This window comes from Chaetodon auriga, chromosome 8 (assembly GCF_051107435.1).
Source record: "Chaetodon auriga isolate fChaAug3 chromosome 8, fChaAug3.hap1, whole genome shotgun sequence".
Lineage (NCBI taxonomy): Eukaryota > Metazoa > Chordata > Actinopteri > Chaetodontiformes > Chaetodontidae > Chaetodon > Chaetodon auriga.
The window spans coordinates 14,453,104-14,473,187 of record NC_135081.1 but is presented as its reverse complement, the minus strand read 5'-3'; the positions used below and the strand labels follow the sequence as shown (position 1 = coordinate 14,473,187).

At 44.6% G+C, this 20,084-nt stretch overlaps 1 protein-coding gene across 5 annotated transcripts in view; it reads left to right on the top strand.

Moving 5' to 3' along the window:
* The first annotated feature begins 712 nt into the window (after nucleotides 1–712).
* The window catches only part of myh14 (myosin, heavy chain 14, non-muscle), a 29,990-nt gene continuing 10,618 nt past the window's right edge, over nucleotides 713–20,084 (top strand). For 2 of the 5 annotated variants that reach the window (XM_076736599.1, XM_076736598.1), the window contains exons 1-29: nucleotides 713–862; nucleotides 4,464–4,641; nucleotides 6,289–6,495; nucleotides 7,596–7,752; nucleotides 8,756–8,783; nucleotides 9,782–9,896; nucleotides 10,556–10,603; nucleotides 10,927–10,938; nucleotides 12,247–12,339; nucleotides 12,462–12,525; nucleotides 12,656–12,754; nucleotides 12,901–13,044; nucleotides 13,147–13,361; nucleotides 13,453–13,605; nucleotides 13,897–14,070; nucleotides 14,327–14,500; nucleotides 14,596–14,710; nucleotides 15,154–15,222; nucleotides 16,221–16,426; nucleotides 16,548–16,669; nucleotides 16,873–16,942; nucleotides 17,055–17,215; nucleotides 17,903–18,011; nucleotides 18,310–18,441; nucleotides 18,543–18,749; nucleotides 18,939–19,076; nucleotides 19,205–19,328; nucleotides 19,471–19,642; nucleotides 19,746–19,958. In XM_076736599.1, coding sequence (XP_076592714.1) covers nucleotides 4,477–4,641; nucleotides 6,289–6,495; nucleotides 7,596–7,752; nucleotides 8,756–8,783; nucleotides 9,782–9,896; nucleotides 10,556–10,603; nucleotides 10,927–10,938; nucleotides 12,247–12,339; nucleotides 12,462–12,525; nucleotides 12,656–12,754; nucleotides 12,901–13,044; nucleotides 13,147–13,361; nucleotides 13,453–13,605; nucleotides 13,897–14,070; nucleotides 14,327–14,500; nucleotides 14,596–14,710; nucleotides 15,154–15,222; nucleotides 16,221–16,426; nucleotides 16,548–16,669; nucleotides 16,873–16,942; nucleotides 17,055–17,215; nucleotides 17,903–18,011; nucleotides 18,310–18,441; nucleotides 18,543–18,749; nucleotides 18,939–19,076; nucleotides 19,205–19,328; nucleotides 19,471–19,642; nucleotides 19,746–19,958 — 3,686 coding nt within the window. In that variant the 5' untranslated portion in view covers nucleotides 713–862; nucleotides 4,464–4,476. The remainder of the gene's footprint in view (nucleotides 863–4,463; nucleotides 4,642–6,288; nucleotides 6,496–7,595; nucleotides 7,753–8,755; nucleotides 8,784–9,781; nucleotides 9,897–10,555; nucleotides 10,604–10,926; nucleotides 10,939–12,246; nucleotides 12,340–12,461; nucleotides 12,526–12,655; nucleotides 12,755–12,900; nucleotides 13,045–13,146; nucleotides 13,362–13,452; nucleotides 13,606–13,896; nucleotides 14,071–14,326; nucleotides 14,501–14,595; nucleotides 14,711–15,153; nucleotides 15,223–16,220; nucleotides 16,427–16,547; nucleotides 16,670–16,872; nucleotides 16,943–17,054; nucleotides 17,216–17,902; nucleotides 18,012–18,309; nucleotides 18,442–18,542; nucleotides 18,750–18,938; nucleotides 19,077–19,204; nucleotides 19,329–19,470; nucleotides 19,643–19,745; nucleotides 19,959–20,084) is intronic. The other 3 variants (XM_076736600.1, XM_076736601.1, XM_076736602.1) reach the window with 3 other exon arrangements.

Here is a 20,084-nt window from a genome sequence, read left to right as displayed (position 1 = left end):
CTTCATCAGCCGATATTCATTATAGTTGATTCATATATAGACCACCAAGTTATGTGTTTAGTATGATGAATAGATGTTATCTGTAAGGAAAACTATAACCTCTTTGATATTTTCCCAGTGGTGTAAACATTTACCATAGCCCCAGTACCCTGGTACCTCGACTTTACGGGTTCAGTCGGATTTTCTGGGATGATCTGAATCACGCGCCTAGAGTCAGATCATTCCATGTAAACCGTCGGTTGTGTGTGGATGGGGACTCAAACAAATCCGATCCTAGATCTGCGTCTGCGGACACTCGCCGCCACTGAGTGGTAAACAAAGAGCGCGCAAATCTCCCTACTTTAGCGCGAGACTGCCGCACAGACACCTGCTGCTGAACTCGAGTTGGCTGTTGTATACGTCAGTCACAGATGACCCCGCCTCTTGCTCGTTTGCATTGGCTAACGGCGGAGACTCTTGTGCAACCGTGAACACCATTCGTCGCCGCACCCGTTTCGTGCCAGCTTTGGGGCGGAAAGTTCCCGTCGTATTCATGAGGCGGGTCTCCTGCTCGGGTGTAGATTTTTATTGGAGAATTTTCTCTCTAAGGCTTGACTGAAACTCGACTTCTCGTACCTGGTTGGTCCCCCAGCAGGAAGCTCCTCTCCGAGACTGAAGCCGCCGCCTTGCCCTCACTGCTCTCTGTCTAGTTTATTCTCACCGAGAAGTGTGAGTGCGGCTTCGCTGAGAGAGCGGTGCAATGATAAAAGCCGCATATGCGGCAGGCTACACACCTATCAGGCAGGAAAATACCCAAGAAACAGCCTCACCCCGGTTCTCCTCGCACCACAGCCTTATCCACGACTCAGAGCGGAACCTGAAGGTGAGAGATTTAATTGCCTTTACTCTAATCCAACTCGTAAATAGCCAGTGTTATATCCCGAGCGTATCATATTTCAGTGGAACTGGCTAACCTTGCTAGGCTGGTCTAAATGCGGTGGTTTAACGCCTAAAACTGAAGCGTTGGTGGGACTAGAAGCGTTCATACCGGTTTTGTCTGACGCCTTCGAAGAGAGGCTTACTTACGTCGAGATGACCTGAAGTCTGGCTAAGGAAAATGTGTCTGTCTAATGACCATATTATAAGAGATTTCGAACCATATGATTATAAGGCACAGACCGAATGTGATGTTTGTGTGATATAATAATAATAACAATAATATCATTCTCAGTGAAAATGGCTTGGTTCTGTAGCTGCCATATGCATGCGATTCACAGTCAATTAAAGGCTGGGCCCCATGTGATTGTTCATGTCTCATGGTCGAGGTGTGGTTGCCATCCTCAGTTTTTGTGCTGGAGCTTCAGTCCTAAAATGCAGGTAATGTATAGGGGTCACTCCGCAGCTGTACAGCTCTGCAGCCGCACTGTAATTATCACAGCCAGTGGCTTAATAATGTCACCTCTCCTCACTGTCCGCTCAAGTGCGCAGATGCCACATTATTATTATCATCATCAATGCACTTCGCATAAAAGCTGGAGAAAAAGGCGTCTCCAGCTCCCCCACCCGTTTAACACACGCGCAATCACGCGCAGACACCCACACGTTAATTACACGCGCGCGTACACACACACACACACACACACACACACACACACACACAAATAGATAGACCGCAAGACCCCCCGCAGTGAATGACCTCAGTTGAAACTATTGTCTGTGGGCTGCTGCTTAGTCTTCAGGGTGTTGCTATGGAGGGGAGCAGTCAGGTTTTGGCAACTCCAGCTGCTGCAGGACGAGTTTGCTGGTCAGTTCCGGCTGTACTGCGGCAACCTGTGAGGTCTCTGTGTATGTGTGTGTTAAGACTGTGCTTTAGGGGAATCATTAGCATTGATGGGACCCGGCAGCATCCTACACTGCAGCTATATGGTGTCGGCACGCAAAGTCTTCCTCTACGATCGCTGTTAAAGTTGATTTAGGAACAGGGCTGAGTTGTAAGGATCATATGCTCAAAGGACAGAGTTGGTCATAACAAATGGTTTATGATGACTATGACCTCTTTGCTATAATAGATAATGTTTCTATCCACATCTTGGAAGTGCAAAACCTATAAAAAGACCAAGACCAACAATGGATCCATCATGATGGTGAGGTGTAGCATATGTAGCCTGATATATAGTTTGTTTGTCTGTGCATGTACTTTCATTGTTGCCCAAAAAAAGTGTTAAAGACACATCAGCCACACTAATGCACTGGGTGACATGTGTCTTCATTTCCATAAACATGGAAGCTGTAGATAATTCACACAGCCCACATACCCTGTCCTGGTGAGATAAATACTCACTACAGCGCGAAATTAATTTGCCGAAAATAGTCACCAACAAAAGCACTATAACAAATGGTCAGGGGGTCGAATGCAACAGACAGGGAGAGGAGAGAAGTCAGGAAGTGGTGGTTGGTCGATTTTGGCCTTTTCATTCGTGAACAAGAGGAATATTCAGTGTTATTTTATTTACCTCTCAGAACAGATGCACAGCTGTTTCACGCCACTGACAAATTGCATATTTCCATACTGAGTGGCTGGGTGGTGCCAGTCGTTTTTGTTAGCATGTTTATGCCACACCCAGAGTCACATGGGAATAACAGTTACAGTTAAGGCAGGGTTGGGGACCAGGTCCTGTCATGAACAAACTGAGACTGAGATGCATTGCAGGAATCAAGCCAGATGACATACCTGTTGAGGCATGGAGACGCCTAGTTAACACACGCACGCACACACACACACACACACACACACACACACACACACACACACACACACACACACACACACACACACATGCGCCACACAGGCTGTCACAATAGCCTACCTATCTGATTAAAGTTGACATTTACTCCAGCTCAAGCATGTTTGATCCCCTGTGGTTGCTTAAAAGGACCATGTGTCATCCCTCCAAAAAGCCTAATTTTGATCATCATGACTATCAGGTGCACATTATTTAGATATCAGAACTTCATCAGCTAACTCATCATTCAGTCAGACAGAACGTTGACCCATCAGCAATTGTTAAGCATCATTCAGAGTTTCAGCTGGGCTGCTTGAAGGGTTTCACTCCTGGAGGAACAACTTAAAATTTGTATGTCTATTTTGGGTGTCGCATGAAATTCAGGTCATCAAAATTCATAGACTCAAAAGAACCTATCAGATAAATTATGGCCTTTCCAGCATCCCAGAAAAATGTATGTAATAATGACATATAAGACCGGCTTCTGTCTAGTTACAATGTAATTCATCTAGTAAGTCAGTGGTGAGCTGCATGTATGTCAGCGGCTAACATTGTGCTAACATCCAGTAGGTTATCATCTGCATGGCTGTGATTGGTAACATTTTCATTGTTGATTTGATTTTGTCAATCAATCCAAGAGACCAGGTGGTTAAAAATGGATCCTTGTGTCTGACTATTTCAAAAACTCCCTGGTTACTATCGCAGAAGACTAAAAAACAGAATATTCCCATTTGAGAAGCTGGCGAAGCAGTGAATTTTCCCCATATTTGTGTGAAAAATTCCTTAAATCATTAATAAATCATGAAAATAGTTTGTCGATATCCCATTGTGGACAGAACAGCAACCAGTCCCTCCGAAACGACGTCGTTCCTGTAACCTCAATGCAAAGTTTCAGAGGCACGAGTTCTCCTCCACCAAGAGAACTTCTCTCACGCAGTCACTGCTGCAGATAATGTCTTAGTTGTCAGAGCAAATCTAGAAACATTGTGTTGTAGTACTACAGCCACTCCGACTGGAGATTGCCTTCATGTTTCAGAGAAGTAACCACTTCCAGCTACTGTCACCTCATCTTTCACAGGATACTGGCTCCTCGGGCGAATCAGCGTTTTGGCCCCGTTCGTTCTCAGTGAGGGCCTGACTAGAGTTTCCTCTCTGCTCAGCCCAGTGGCCTGTAGAAGAAGCGTGCTTCATTTTCTTGCAGTTAACAATAAATTTAGTCCATTTCGATCCTCTCTCCTCGCTGCTGTCCCACCCTTTTCCCGTCTTCCCCGCCATCCCTCCCCCTCGCGCTGTCATGTCAGTTTACTCAGTCGATTGATGTGTCTTGCTCTTCCTCCACCCCTCCACCCCTCCACCCACCGATCTCTCTGTCTTTCTTCCTCTCTTCTTTGCCTTGATTTGCAGTGTCTTTAAATTAGGCCATCCTTGACCCATTCTCAGCTGGATATGGCCTGCATGCTACTTGCGTGCTACTACTGCTCTTCCTTTATATGTGGGTGGGTGGGTGCACATGGAGTGTGTGTGTGTATATCTTGACACAGAGTCACATCAGTGTCACTGTCTGTCATTCCTTTACATCATGCACAGCGCTCCAGTTTTAACCTTCTACCAGACACGAGGCCTGCAAAGAAAAAATGGCTCAACGCAGGCTCATTTTCCATTGTCCCCCTTTTTTGTGTCTCCCATTCTGTCCTCACCCAGTGCCAGTAGAACCATGTCCAGGCCAGCGGGGGGTGGTGCCAATGATGTCACCCGCTTCCTGTCATCGGGGGCGGCGCCGGGCTCTCCCACATCCAATGCTGTGTTCACCGCTGCCAGCCAGGCCGACTGGGCGGCTAAGAGGCTGGTGTGGGTGCCGTCAGAGAAGCATGGCTTTGAGGTAAGCGGGTATCGTCCGCTCATAAGAGAAACAGGTGGCTTTTTGTTTTTTTGTTTCCAACAAGCACCAACATCAAATTCAAGTTACACCGGATGTGAAGAGCTGAGTTGAATTTTAGGGTGAAATGCAATTCATTTTTACAACTTGTTTTCACATTCCTCTTTGACATTTATCTAAGTATTAGTCCTGAGGTAAATAATTAGCCCCGAGTTTGTGCTCTCTACTAAGGGTGTGTCAAACAGGTGAGGCAAAGCAGCAAAAGGTGTGTACATTTTTGTGTGTGTGTGTGTGGTATCATGTCGTCTGAGGTCTTTATCCCCAGGACGGTGCCCTGCTTTGCTTGCTTTCCTTAGCCCTGTTAGATTCTTTAATGTGCCTTGTGATGCCTTCTCGCACATTTCGGCCTAATGACACAATAAGGCTCTTGTCATAATATTAATTTGTTCCACTTTTCCTCGGTACTTGCATAATGCACATCACAAGTTTTCATTGGCGCATATTGTAGGATGTGATATATGAATTCAATGTCTTATCTCTGAGTCTCTCTCTCTCTCTGCTGGACTGGTTTCATACAGAGCTCTATGAATAGAACAATACTCTCCTTCAGCCTCCTAATGTTAAAGAGGCCGTTGTAGAGACACTGACTTCATTTTACACTCATGATCTGAGAATGGCACTGCTGGACAAATACACACACACACACACACACACACACACATACCGAATATACACATTCATACAGTACAACACACAGAGAGACACGCACGCTTTCATCCAGTTTCATATTCTGAGCATGTAGTTCAATCTGTGACTAATAGACACCCACACACAGGCAAACACAGACACGCACATCTTTTGTGTGTTGTGCATGTCAAGTAGCAGAGAGAATAAAGCAGAGCAGAGTCCTCTGACCTGGTCAGAACCAGAGTTCACTACTTCCTGTCCTAGAAGCACAAGACCAACAGCATCACAAGAGAGCTCCATGTTCTGTCACCATCTATTCTTGTCCTCATTTGAACACACTGACCGCTCTAAAGCTCACTGGAACAGATTCTCACAAACATTTTTACAAATATATTTTCAATCTTTGTGTCATTTTAAATGCAGGCCAGCTAGATTACTTGTGTGTTATAGCCCAGTGCCTACAAATATACAAGACAGCTCCATTCATTTGGACAATTTTGCAAAGCCAACTGTACATTTTTTAATTGATGTTCTACCTTTCAGGTAGCCGTGAGCTTTTATTCTTTCTGGTTCTATTTTTAGTCAAAGTTACTTTCATTAGAGTGACTAATGACTGACTCTTTGTTGTTGGTGCATCAAAAGAAGATGTATTATCCAAGATTTAAGACTTAGATTATCAGAAACAGCATCCTTTTATATACAAAAAGTTATTAAATTCACATAATCATCTTCAAGAGATTGATTTTTATTCACTGATTATTCTCAGATTGATTTCCTCAGAAAAGCGTTGCTTGTTTGGCGCGTGATCGTAAAATCTTGATGCTGACAACAATAATGAAGATGTGGCGTTCACTGTGGTATTTAATTTATACCAGGCAAGTTTAGAGTCTCTGCTGTTGCATTAAACAGAAACTTCATCTCCCATGCCGTCTTTGATAAACCTCTCTCTCCTTCTACCCCCAGTCGGCCAGTATTCGGGAGGAGCGTGGCGATGAGGTGGAGGTTGAGCTGACAGACAGCCAGCGGCGGGTCACTCTGTCCAGGGAGGAGGTGCAGCGGATGAACCCCCCACGCTTCAGTAAAGTGGAGGACATGGCCGACCTCACCTGCCTCAACGAAGCCTCGGTGCTGCACAACCTGAGAGAGAGATACTACTCTGGCTTGATCTATGTGAGTGCACAGAACCATGAATGCACAATAAGGTGGAACACGTTCAATGAAGAGTCTCACACCAAAGCACATGTTCACATGCATGCATGAACAAGAGTGTGTGCACATTCACTCTGTGATGCATGTGTTAGCGGTTAACTCCTCTGGCATCTCCTGTGTAACCGATACGGGGTGGTAGGAGAGGTGAGGAGTCAGTTTACAAAGTCGTTTGTGTGTGTGGTGGCAGTGGGAGGCATCTCTAGTTTCTCCTGCAGAGAAGATATGAGTAAGATGGGAAAGAGAGGGATGGAAGTCATAGTGATGGAAGCCAATGATAACTGACATACCCAGGAAACATACAGTGTGTGCAATTAAAGTAGAATGATGTATAGGCAATTAAAGGTAGTTGAGCTGCCTGTTAATAGGATGAATGATGGAGGAAGAGGCTGAGAGGAAAGATTAAGAGAGGAGCTGAGTGAGATTGTTGGAATAGCTTCGACATACGCTCCAGTTGGAATCCATGATAACAACAGTCATGTCTTGGTGTGGAGTGACAATGCAAAATGTTCTTTTCTGAAAGAGCTCATACGTTTATAAACCCTACAAAATTTAGAAATGTGGGCTCTGTGTGCAATACAGTTTTTTATTGTGATCATGAGTCTGTTTTTATGTGATTGTTTTTGATTATTTGTGCAGCAATTTTTAACTGTATCCTTTTTTGTATTGTACATCAGTTTAATTGACGATCCCTGAATGCTCAGCTAAGGTGTCCTGTTTGCCTGCGCTGAATAAAGTAAATGACATGAGTTACAATGAGTGCTTGACACCCCTTTTGGTTTACTGCTGTACTTTCAAAAAGTTAAATCAGGGTATACCACTCCTGCACTCCTGCAGTTGTCATACAGAACAAGTTGAGCCACCCACAGTTATTGACAGTCTCCTTGAATCTAGAACAACCCACTTAACTCATGTGACTGAGCATGTGCAAAGAGTGATGATGTCCGAAAAGACAAGGTTATGAATCAAAATGAAAACAAAATGATACCATTTCAAAAGGCTCCACGGGCTGCGCTCTGAGGATAAGGTCCATGTAAATGTCTCTGTTCTGTATGTTTTTCCAGACATATTCAGGGCTGTTCTGCGTGGTGGTGAACCCTTACAAGAACCTGCCCATCTACACAGAGTCCATCGTGGAGATGTATCGGGGCAAGAAACGCCACGAGATGCCCCCTCACATCTACGCCATATCAGAGGCTGCCTATCGCAGTATGCTACAAGGTACTCTACACTATCTGTAGCCCCTGACTCACCCTGACACTATAGCTAACCCGTACATCTGCTATCAGCTCAGCTGGCCTGGAACATGGTACTGAGTCCTGTCTGTGATCTTTGCTCGCTAAGGCACACTGTTAACGCTATTTGAAGGTGTGGTAAATTCTTGACTCGTGGCTGTTATCAAAAGACTTAAAAGTGAAAACAAATAGGCAAGACAGGATTTTGTGCAACAGCGATTTTCAGGTGTGGCGCTCCTTTTAAGGAGTAGATTTAAGGATATTGTATATTCGTTGTGGTGATTGTAGCGACAATGCATGACATGTTTTGCCCTTCCCGTCATGTTGAGCTCATGAGATGAGACACCGAGAATTCCCAGCATTTAAAAGCAGTTAAGTTACGATTGAGCAATGTCTCCGCCTCAGGGTGCCTCCCTGAGATAACAGGAGAGGACAGATGAGGCTGTTTGTCTGTGTAGCACCCCCGTCAGAGTAGATTATAGGTGTGTTACCACAGTGATCGAACCTGTAGGACCAGTATGAATTCTTCTAGACTGAACATGTGGGAATCTTAAAAGCCTAATACAAGTAATGATGTGAACAATGTCCACCCATTGACTACCAGTGTCCTGTGGTTTGGCAGCCTGGACAGACCAGTTCAGCCAGTGGCCTGCCTCTCCACAGCGCAGTCAGCACACAGTCAGGGGGCTCGTGTGAGTCCATCTGTACACATCTAATATGTATTGTCAAGTCCCTGTGGAGGCTTCCAGAGCCCTTCATGCCTGGTTACTTGGGGTGGAGGCTTGGTGTAACATGAGCCAATGACACAGATGTCCTCCTCACTCCCATACAGGACCTTAAAGTGTGTTATTTCAAAAAATCACTTGTCATTATGTGTCGACTTTCAAAGAGAGTTATGATCCTGGTGTCTATCAGTGTATCTATCTGTCAGTCTGTCTGTCAGTCTGTCTCCGTTACTAATTTGTCCTCATATTGTTTGTCTTCCACAGACAGAGAAGATCAGTCAATCCTCTGCACGTGAGTAGTCTATTGTCGAACGCCGGTGTGTCTGTGTGTGCATGCTTTGTAATTTTCTGTCTGGCTTTGAGAATGTCTGCCTCTGTTGGACTGTGTGTGCATGCACAGTACGTACCTGGTGACTGTGGCATTAATGTGTCCTCAGTTGTGTGCGTTGGTGCCTCCGTGCACACGCGTATGTGTGTAACTGCAATTTTGAGATTGTCAGATTAGATGTGTTTATTCACATGTGGCACGGATCTGATTTTTTCCAGCTGTGTGAACAGAAGATTCTGAAAAATAAGATTTCATAACAAATGGCATTTCATTGATTTACATGATTCATTGTCTTGCATGTGTTCGTTTTGTTGCTGATATTTATAGTTCATGTGTTAAATGGATTTTTTGATGCACATGTGCACATGAACTGTTCATTTTGGGCTATTTTCAAACACAGATTTCAAGAATCATGACAAAAAAAAATCTCATCCTAGCCAAACGTCAGAGCTGTCACCCTCCTGTTTGTTTACACACATGATTTGTCTACCTACCTGCTTGCCTGAGGGGCTGCCAGCCGTCTCCCTGTCATCATGTCTTCCTGCCAGACTCTTCCTGTCATTGTCAAGGATCCCACTTTAGGTTCATCTTGAATCAGTGTATTTGGGACAAGAAGTCTGCTTCTTTCAGATATTTCACAGCTGCTATTTTTACTCCATTCTTCTTCATTCTTCTCCAAGAGCAACAACACTGATGCAGCCTGTATCCTCCACACCTGCTTTCTGTTTAGACCTGTGGCTTTGAATGCACTGCATGAGCTCTGTATTTACTGGTGTGATGAGTGTGTGTTTGGCCACTTGTTCCTGTGTGTTCTCTCTCTTTAAAATACTTAAATATACCATCCATAATTGAGACCATATGTGTTTGAGATGGACCGTTTTGTGAAGAGAATGGTATTTATTGTGCATATGTGTGTTCCTCACCCGTTTTTATATGTGTGTCTGTGTATTTGTGTGTTCCAGTGGTGAGTCTGGAGCCGGGAAAACAGAGAACACTAAGAAAGTCATCCAGTATTTGGCTCACGTTGCCTCCTCTCATAAGAGTGGCACTCTGGGTAGGAACAAGGAAGCCGCACAGGTATGTCACTGCAGAGACACCACAGAAGTAAGAATTAAAGAAGAGCTGCTGGAAAAAAAGCATGCGGAGAGAAGAAGGGCCTTCTATGAACGATAAGAATGAAAGGCGAGTGACACAGAGACAGATAAAATATAAGGATGAGGTTGTGGGAAGTTAGGTACAGACTAAGCAGAACTGTGTTCTCATGAGGTGACGATTAGCCTAGCTTAGCATAAAGACTGGAAGCAGGAGGAAACAAGTCTGCCTCTGTGGTGGTGTCAGTCTTCTAATGCTCAGAAAGAAACGGAATCAGCAAGTTGCCCAAAATGTTCACCTATTCCTTTAACTGAGCACCTTTGTTGCGGTGTTTTCAGAAGTGATTCAGATGTTCATAATAATCCAGTGTATTTCTTCTGTAGCCTAATCACAATGTACTGAATCTTGAATCACATCGCTTTCCTCCTCATTTGTTTATTCATTCATACTGACTGACTTCTAAGATTACAAATGGGATTTTCGATGATAATTCATTTCCTCACCTTGGGCAGTGGGCTTTTTTTCTATTAATCAGTCCTTTTTCTACATTTTCTCAGCTTTTTTTCTTACCTTCCCTCCTTCCTGCACTTGTTTCCCCTCATTGTCTTCTTTCTGCATTGTCCCTCTGGTTCCTGCATGCTCAGATGGATGGCTCTAGGTCCTTAACAAGAGGCAGTACTTTGGTGAACAGGGTGAGTTACCTCTGTCCTGCTGTCCTGTCCTGTGCCTTTGTCCCGTCCTCTATTTCCTGCTTGATAAACACATACTGACACTGACTAACCAGCAGAGTAACCTTAAACCTTTACCTGTCAGTACTGATGTGGCTCCTCATAACAGTCAAGCCTTGTACAGTATATTTGATTTTGTTTGTTTGTATTCCTTTGTTTGTTGTTATTGTTGTCTTATTTGTCTTTTTTTGTTTGTTTGTTTATCCCATCCATGTATTCACCCATCCACCCATTTCTCCTCCCCCCTAAAACTTCATTTGCCCCCCCCCCCCACCACAATTCGTCAGAGTATGCACTATGTGAGTATGAAAGTATTCAGACAACTTGGGGTTTTGTTCATTGGGGGTCACGTTTTGTAGAAGCTTTCCATGGAGACTATTTACCAGAGCTGAAATGATTCTGCTGATATATAATGAGAATCATGTCTTCTGTGCATTAGTGCTTTTCTTTCTTTGATCAGAATACATCCTGGCTTTCTGGGTCTTTGTTTTGGCACTTTTTATTCTGTTCTTTTATTCTGGGTTTGCTTCCCATTCCTAGTGACTTGCAAAAGCCACAGGTTTCTACTTTCCTGTAGAACTGTGAGGCATTTCTGCTGTAGAGGTGGTTGTAATCACATGAGCCGTACAGTATGTGTGTATGTCGAACGAGTGCGGATTGGCCTGTGGGAGTGGATGTGGCTGGGTAATTGCAGCCGTCCATACGTGTGTGTGTGTGTGTGTGTGTGTGTGTGTGTGTGTGTGTGTGTGTGTGTGTGTATAGCGAGTGTACACACTTAAATATGTGTTGTTGTTATTGTGTGCATTGTACACATTGTGTGCTGGGTGTTTTGTCACTATGAAAATATTAACATCTTGCTTTGTGTGTGTGTGTGTGTGTGTGTGTGTGTGTGTGTGTGTGTGCGTGCGTGCGTGCGTGTGTGTGTGTGTGTGTGTGTGCGTGTTTGTGTATCTGCCTTGGGTGTTAGCTAGCTGGTATTCCTTGACAGTTCTTACAGTATAACTACCTCCTGTAGCTCCTGTAACTGCCCATCACTGGCTGCTGCTCATGCTGCATCAACAGCTGCTGCACTGGCAATGCGACAACTGCAGTAATGCATTGCAGCCAGCTGGAATCAGCCAATATGTAATGTGTGTGTGATGTTAGCATCTCAAGCTGCAGCATCCCTCTGCCCTTGTTCTTCTACAACAGTGGTTCTCAACTGACTCCTGTTAGTTGGTTTCTAGAGATCGCCTTTTAATAACATAGGAGATTAAATTTTAGCAAATGAAATGTGGATAGTGGTTGATGTCCATATTATTGGTTGCTCAGCTGATGAGGGCCCATTACTCTTAATGATGTTGAGAATCATTTGTTCCTGGGTCTGGGAATGGTGTGTGTTGTGGATGCTATTCTGGGCCCTAAAATGCACCATTTTGTGTCACTGCTCTTCAAGGATGAGTCATGCACTTTTTTCGTTTTGTTTTACATAACAGATCAGTAGTTACTGCATAGATAGCAGGATTAAATGGTGCATTTTAGTAGACAGGCCTTATGGAAATCTTTTGTTGACGTTGTTATTTTTGTATTCTCTGTGATGCTGATCTGAAGTGTCCTGTGTGTCTCAGGGTGAGCTGGAGAGGCAGCTGCTGCAGGCCAACCCCATACTGGAGGCCTTCGGCAACGCAAAGACCGTCAAGAATGACAACTCCTCTAGATTTGTAAGAGCAGACTAGATACTTTATACAAACTGATGATGTTTATCATCTCCTGAAAATTTTATCACTTTGACCATTTAGAAATGAACTGAAATGTAATGCCGCTTTTTCGTCTCCTCCTTCAGGGTAAATTCATACGGATTAATTTTGACGTGGCGGGGTACATCGTTGGTGCCAACATCGAGACCTGTATCCTTTTACATCGTTTTTGAAAGATCGATACACTCTTGCTCTCTAAGTAAGATGCCTCATTTAGACCCGAACTAAAGTCTAATATAACTAGTTTCAGCTGTACATGTCCGTGACCACATGAATCCAGACCTCCTTGAAAAGTCCCGGGCCACCCGTCAGGCAAAAGATGAGCGGACGTTCCACATCTTTTACCAGATGTTATGTGGAACTTCAGAGGAGACGAGAGGTAAGCCAAAGGTTGACCAAAGTTTCTAATAAAATACTGCAATACTGCATAACATACTGTGTTATTTGGGTGAAATGCACTGCTAAAATTTATCTACGTCCTCCTGTAATTCATGCATTTTCTACCTCCACTACTCCCATCATTAGCCGACCTGCTCTTAGGAACTGCTGATGAGTACCGCCTTCTCAGTGGAGGCTCCATCCCCGTTCCTGGTCAGAGCGATTCAGAGAACTTCACCCAGACTATGGACTCCATGGCTATAATGGGCTTTACCCCAGAGGAGTTGATATGTAAGAGAGGGGATGATAGAGATGAGAGAAAGAAGTTTCCCTGTTGCATATTTGATCCTCGGTATAAACCACCTTCCCTCTCCCTGTCTTGCCTCCGCTCAGCCATGCTGAAGGTGATCTCTGCTGTGCTCCAGTTTGGGAACATTTCCTTCATGAAGGAGAAGAACCAGGACCAGGCCTCAATGCCTGACAACACAGCTGCTCAGAAACTGTGCCATCTGCTGGGCATCAACGTGCTGGAGTTCACTCGGGCCATCCTCACTCCCAGGATCAAAGTGGGTCGAGAGTATGTGCAGAAGGCCCAAACGAAAGAACAGGTATGATTTTAGGCACATAGACATTTCTACACTTAAAGATAAACAAGTGTCCCTGCTTTGTGTATCTGACGGTGTGTCTTTCTTCCTCTAGGCTGACTTTGCTGTGGAGGCCTTAGCGAAGGCCACATATGAGCGTCTGTTCAGGTGGCTGGTCCACAGGATCAACAGAGCTCTGGACCGCAGACAGAGACAGGGAGCCTCCTTCATAGGCATCCTTGATATCGCTGGATTTGAGATCTTCCAGGTTTGTTCATGCAATGATGATTTGTTTGCCCGTCACATGTTCACATTTAAAGTAAGGGATGATTGTGGACTTTCACCTTACCTCAGAATTTGCTCTGAAATGTTTCAGATGAAGTGATAAATGTGTCATTTTTCACTCATGCGTGAACGTTTCCCTTCATTTCTGCTTTTTTGAGCACAGGTTTATTAAACGACGTGCAAACGAACATGTGCATGTTCCTCTGCAGGTTACATTACATGAATCAATGACTTAATTAGTCTTTGTTTGCTCTCCTGAATCCCTCCTCTGCAGCTGAACTCCTTTGAGCAGCTGTGCATCAACTACACCAACGAGAAGCTACAGCAGCTCTTCAACCACACCATGTTCATCTTGGAGCAGGAGGAGTACCAGCGGGAGGGCATCGAGTGGAACTTCATTGACTTCGGTCTGGACTTGCAGCCCTGTATTGACCTCATCGAGAAACCAGTACGTTCACACAAAAGACTCATCATTACCTGTTCAGTGATGAGACTATAGTTGAGTCCATATTTACTGTTTGGTGACTGTGGGAAAATACCGTGATCATGTTCAGACTTCAACTTTTGGCCCATAGAACCTGTTCAGTTCAATCAACCACATTCACAGATGACGGAATGAAAGGGAGAAGGAACATGAATAAAAGCATGCCACCACAGACTGGGCTTTGATACCAATGTTGTTGTTTTTTCCCTGTCTCTGTCAGACCCACCCGCCTGGTGTTCTGGCCCTGCTAGATGAAGAGTGCTGGTTCCCCCGAGCAACAGACCGCTCATTTGTGGAGAAGCTGTCTGCTGAGCAAGGCAGCCATCCAAAATTCTTCCGATCCAAGCAGCCTCGCGGGGAAGCCGACTTCTCCATCATTCACTATGCTGGCAAGGTATCCCATCATTTTTGAACGTTCCATGTCTGCCATGTTTCCCGTGCAAAGGAACCAAGACAAAAATGTTCCCTGCCCTTCGTCATGTCTCTCAGGTGGACTATAAGGCAAATGATTGGCTGGTGAAGAACATGGATCCTCTGAACGACAACGTGGCGTCTCTTCTCCACCAGTCATCTGATCATTTTGTCTCAGAGCTTTGGAAGGAAGGTGAGACTGATTCACTCTCTGTCATTGACCACCATGCACAACAAACCCTTAATACACGGACTTCATATGTGTGCAGTGTGTAAAAATGTGTGTAAAAAATGAGGGTGAAGTACTTTAAACTGAAAAATTAGAATAGTTTTCATTGCTCTGTATTTTCTTTAAGTTTACCAAATACAAATAAGGAAGGCTTGTGTTGCGAACTGTACTAACTTTGCTGTGTTTCTCTCTCTTCTCCTTCTCTGTCATGCATATATTCTATCTTCCTGCTGTCTCTCACTTTTTGCTCATCTCTCCGTTCTCCTTCCTTCTCGTTCTCTCCTGTACTTGCTTGCTCTTGTCCCTTTTTCCTTCTGTTCTTTTCTCCTCTCTCTCCACCAACTTGGGGCTCTCTTCTTTCCTTCCGTCTTATCTCTCTCCCTGAACCTTCCTTCATCCTGCATCAGATATTCAAACTCTTCCTCGTGTGTACTTCTTTGACTCCTATGCCACACTACAGGCTAATGGCTCCGACAGTAGGTTGCTCTCCTCCTCTGTGTGTTACACTCACATTCCTCACTCCCACCTCTGCTTACATCACTCCATTGTTTTCTGTCTGCCCAGCTTCTGATTGCGTGTGTGTGTGTGTGTCTTTTTGTATCATTTTTTTTTTCTTTTTTAGCTGATTTTGTGCTGTAGTTTCTTATGCTGTTACATATTATTCATTTTTTTGTCATATTGTCGCTCTGCTATTAGCTTAGTCATTCTCTCTTTTCTCTTTCATCAAATTTTTTGCTTTTAGTGACAGTGCTGTGCTTGTGTGACATTTTTTTTCCCATCTATAAAGACGTAATTCACCTTGGTTTTGTAGAACTTCAGCAGTGTCAAGATAGTGGCATGCTTTCAATTCGTCACAAAAACCACATTCAGGATCACATTAGAGTGAAGCAGTTTCATGAAAACCAACCATGTGCAGGGGAAAATGTGATCCTGAATGAGCTCCAGAGATGCAACATATTGGCCTACAGTATATTTAAAAAGCTTTAAATAGCAACCTCAGTATTGGTCTGATTGTATTATTGATGTAGATATTTGACTGATTGTGGAATTGGAAATTTCTTTACATTTCTCTGCTAGTGTATCACTTCAGGGACAGAATAAATCATCCTGGTGTTATTTTTTTTCATGATAGACAAACACATAGTCATGCCATGTTCAACATTCAGCAAGACCACCTGTTACTCACCTGCATTGTACTGACACTGTATATCTTACTGACTGATATGGGTGAGCAAATAACCATATGATTGCATCTGTAATGAGCTCCAAATCCATTGTTCACCATCAGCTATCATCTGTTCAGAAACGTGATAGCAGATGTGACAGCAGGCGTGAAATCATGATGCCGTGTTATTAGTGTGGCATTCACTCCGACGTACATTAACCATGCCAAATCGAGTCTGGCGAGCACGCTCTCCTCTCCACTAAATTGATGCATGCTGCTTAAAGTGAGACTCTCTGTGTTTTCGTTCAGTGGACAGGATCGTGGGTCTGGACCAGGTGTCGTCAGGAGAGAGCAGCGGGCCGGTTGCTTTTGGCGCGGCGGGACTGAAGACGAAGAAGGGAATGTTCAGGACTGTCGGTCAGCTTTACAAGGAGTCTCTCACCAAGCTCATGGCCACGCTGAGGAACACCAACCCCAACTTCCTCCGCTGCATCATCCCCAACCATGAGAAGAGGGTGAGACAGGGAGGGGAGGGGGTGGGGGTGGGGCTAGATGAGGGGTAAAGGGATATGGACATGTTGACACCTTTAAATCAAAACAGATTGAAATATTCCCCCCACTTCCTGTCTCTCTCAGGCTGGTAAGCTCTCCCCCCACCTGGTTTTGGACCAGCTGAGGTGTAATGGAGTTTTGGAGGGGATCCGTATCTGCAGACAAGGCTTCCCGAACCGCATCCCATTCCAGGAGTTCAGACAGAGGTGTGTGTGTGTTGTGTGTGTGTGTGTGTTAGTATCACAGAAGACAGAACAGACTCCAGTGAACCACCTCTCATAACCATCTGTCCTTCTCACTTTCCCCCTCTCACACACCCACACTAAATACTTCATGGAGCACTTTCCCTGGCACCTGCTGATGACCCTTTTCACACATCCACACTTACAAAATCATATTTGTCTTCCAGATATGAGATCCTGACTCCTAATGCTATCCCTCGCACCTTCATGGATGGCAAACAGGCATCAGAACTAATGGTGAGTCATTTTCAGTATCTATAACACTACGAGACACTATGTAACAATCCAAAAGGTGGAAATCTGCAAATCTCCAACTGCTGTTATAACTGGACACTGTTCCCTGATTCAGATCCGAGCTTTGGAACTAGATCACAACCTGTTCAGAGTGGGTCAGAGTAAAGTCTTCTTCAGAGCTGGAGTCCTGGCTCATCTGGAAGAAGAAAGAGACCTGAAGATCACTGACACCATCATACGCTTCCAGAGCGCCGCCAGAGGCTTCCTGGCACGCAAGTAAGAGCATGACCTAAGAGTAAGCAGAGAGAGAGCTTATTTCATGTGTAAGCTACACTAGGCTACATCTGAATAGTTGTTTTTAAATGTTTATTATACATGAATTGACCTGATTTAGTTTGAATCAACAATCGATCTGAAACTAAACTGACCGGAGACAAACATGTAACACTGGTGGGCTTCCTCTGGAGGAGGAGGCAGTTTTGTATTTCGCTCTTAAAGGTACATCAATATTTAATCATTTGTCAGCCACTATCAGTGACTCAGAAACTGTAACAGTATTGACAGGTATCTGGCTCATCTTATAGAGGCCTGCAAACAACATGAATAATAAAATGACAGCTTTACAGAGGAGGCTAACTAATTCAATTAGTAGTTTAAAAATGGAATATTAACGGATAATCATCATCTGATTCATGTTTGTAAAGAATAAGCAAAGATTTACAAAAATGATGAGATAAAACATGATTTTTTTTTATTGTCTTTGTACTGTTTTCAGTTGAGTATATATCAAAAACATTGATCAAGTTATCACATTCTGTTTTATTTATGTTTCAATCATCATCCCAACTTTTTTGAATCAGGATTGTAGCAGAAACAAAAGTTTCAGATTTACTTAACACTCAAAGTTTTGAGTTGTCATTTATTATGGGTAAAGAAGACCTAACACCTGATTTATCATCTCAGAGCCTATATGAAGAAGCAGCAGCAGCTGAGCGCTCTGAGGGTGATGCAGAGGAACTGTGCTGCTTACCTCAAACTCAGGAACTGGCAGTGGTGGCGGCTGTTCACCAAGGTACTGTGCACACAACTACATTACAGCATAGAAATATGCAATTGAATTGTTTAAAAGAGAGATATTAATTACTAGATGGTGCAGGAAGGGTAGCATCTAACATCCCAGCTCACAATAAACCAATGTATTAGCTAAAGCAAAGACAACTGGACTGGGTATTAGACCCTGGCAATAGGGACAATATGACTTTAGGTCCTTAACAAGGAAAAGACAAAAATGCAGGAAATGAAATCAATGGGGATGCAGGAATGGGGATGTTCTTCATGTTGACCTCTGACTCTTTTTATGTGCCAACCAGGTGAAGCCCCTGCTGCAGGTGACCCGACAAGATGAGGAGATCCAGATCCGGGAAGCGCAGCTCCAGAAGGCCAAGGACAATCTCACCCGAGTGGAGAAGGACTACACAGACCTGGACAGGAAACATGCTCAGGTAAACAAACCTCCATCGTGTCCCACCGCCCGTCCACCCCTCTGCTTTGAATCACTGCGTCACTCATCACTCCTCCTCCTCCCATCTTTGTCACGTTCTAGCTTTTGGAGGAGAAGGCAGTGCTGGCAGACCAGCTGCAGGCGGAGGCAGAGCTCTTTGCGGAGGCAGAGGAGATGAGGGCCAGGTTAGCCAGCCGCAAACAGGAGCTGGAGGAAGTGCTTGGTGAGCTGGAGAGTCGACTGGAGGAAGAGGAGGAGAGAGGTGTGCAGCTGACCAATGAGAAGAAGAGGATGCAGCAGAACATACAGGTATATGATACAAGTGAACTCTCCAGAAATATGTAAACAGAAACAAATACTCACTGACTCATCAGTTTCTTCTGCCTTTGCTTTTCCATAAAAACAGAAGAAAATCTGTAACGTTACTTGAAAACTGAAGCTTAATTCTGGCTGTCTGTCCCTTCCCTGCATGATACTTAAATCTTCTCTCCTTGTCAGGATTTGGAGGAGCAGCTAGAGGAGGAGGAAAGCGCCCGACAGCGCCTCCTGCTGGAGAAGGTCACCTTGGAGACCAAAGTGAAGAGTCTGGAAACCGACCTGTTGAATGCAGTGGAGCAGAGAGACCGACTCAGCAAGGTGGGCATCCCATTAGTACTGAATCATCTTGTGTGTGAATGTCAGATAAAGCATTCCTTTACTGTTATAACAACAACCCAAACAACATGTACACAGTATTTATTTCTGTGTCTTTTTTGTATGAGCAGGAGAAGAAACAGTTTGAGGAGCGTCTGAGTGAGGTGACTGATCAGCTCACTGAGGAGGAGGAGAAAACCAAAAGTCTGAACAAACTCAAGAACAAACAGGAAGCTGTCATCGCTGACCTAGAGGGTAACTGTCCTAATGTCATTCAACAGGCAACCTACAAGTGTAATAGCATTTTCTATGAGCTATTTTGTTGTTATCATTGTTTGAAAGACATTTTATTCATGGCACAATGTGAAGTTGAAGCAACTTTGGTGGTTGTGTGCAGAGCGCCTGAAACGAGAAGAACAGGGCCGTTTGGAGCAGGAGAAGTGGAGGAGGAGGCTGGAGAACGACACGGTGGAGGCCCAGGAGCAGCTGTCAGACCTGGGCGTGATGACCGCCGAGCTGAGGGGCAGTCTGGCTCAGAGAGAGAAGGAAATCACCACCCTGCAGGGCCGGTGAGACACAGGACAACATAACAACAAACACGATGACACAAGGAAAGGCTTGTCATAGATTTACACCCGTCCCTGAATTCACCTGTCTTTCTGTTTCCATCAGGCTGGAGGAAGAAGGAGCGCGTCGCACAGAAGCTCAGAGGGCGCTGAGGGAGGCCATGTCCCAGGTGTCTGAGCTGAAGGAAGAAGTGGAGAATGAACGAGGGATGAGGGAAAGGGCGGAGAAGCAGAGGCGAGACCTGGGTGAGGAGCTGGAGGCTTTGAGAACTGAACTGGAGGACACTCTGGACACCACAGCTGCCCAGCAGGAGCTAAGGTAAATGATATTAAATATCATATCATATAATTATTCACCTCACAGCTAGAAGGTCCCGGTTCGATTCCCGCTGTGGGCGCTGGTGGCGTGTCCTCCACCATGCCTTCAGTGCCTGCTGCTCGAGGA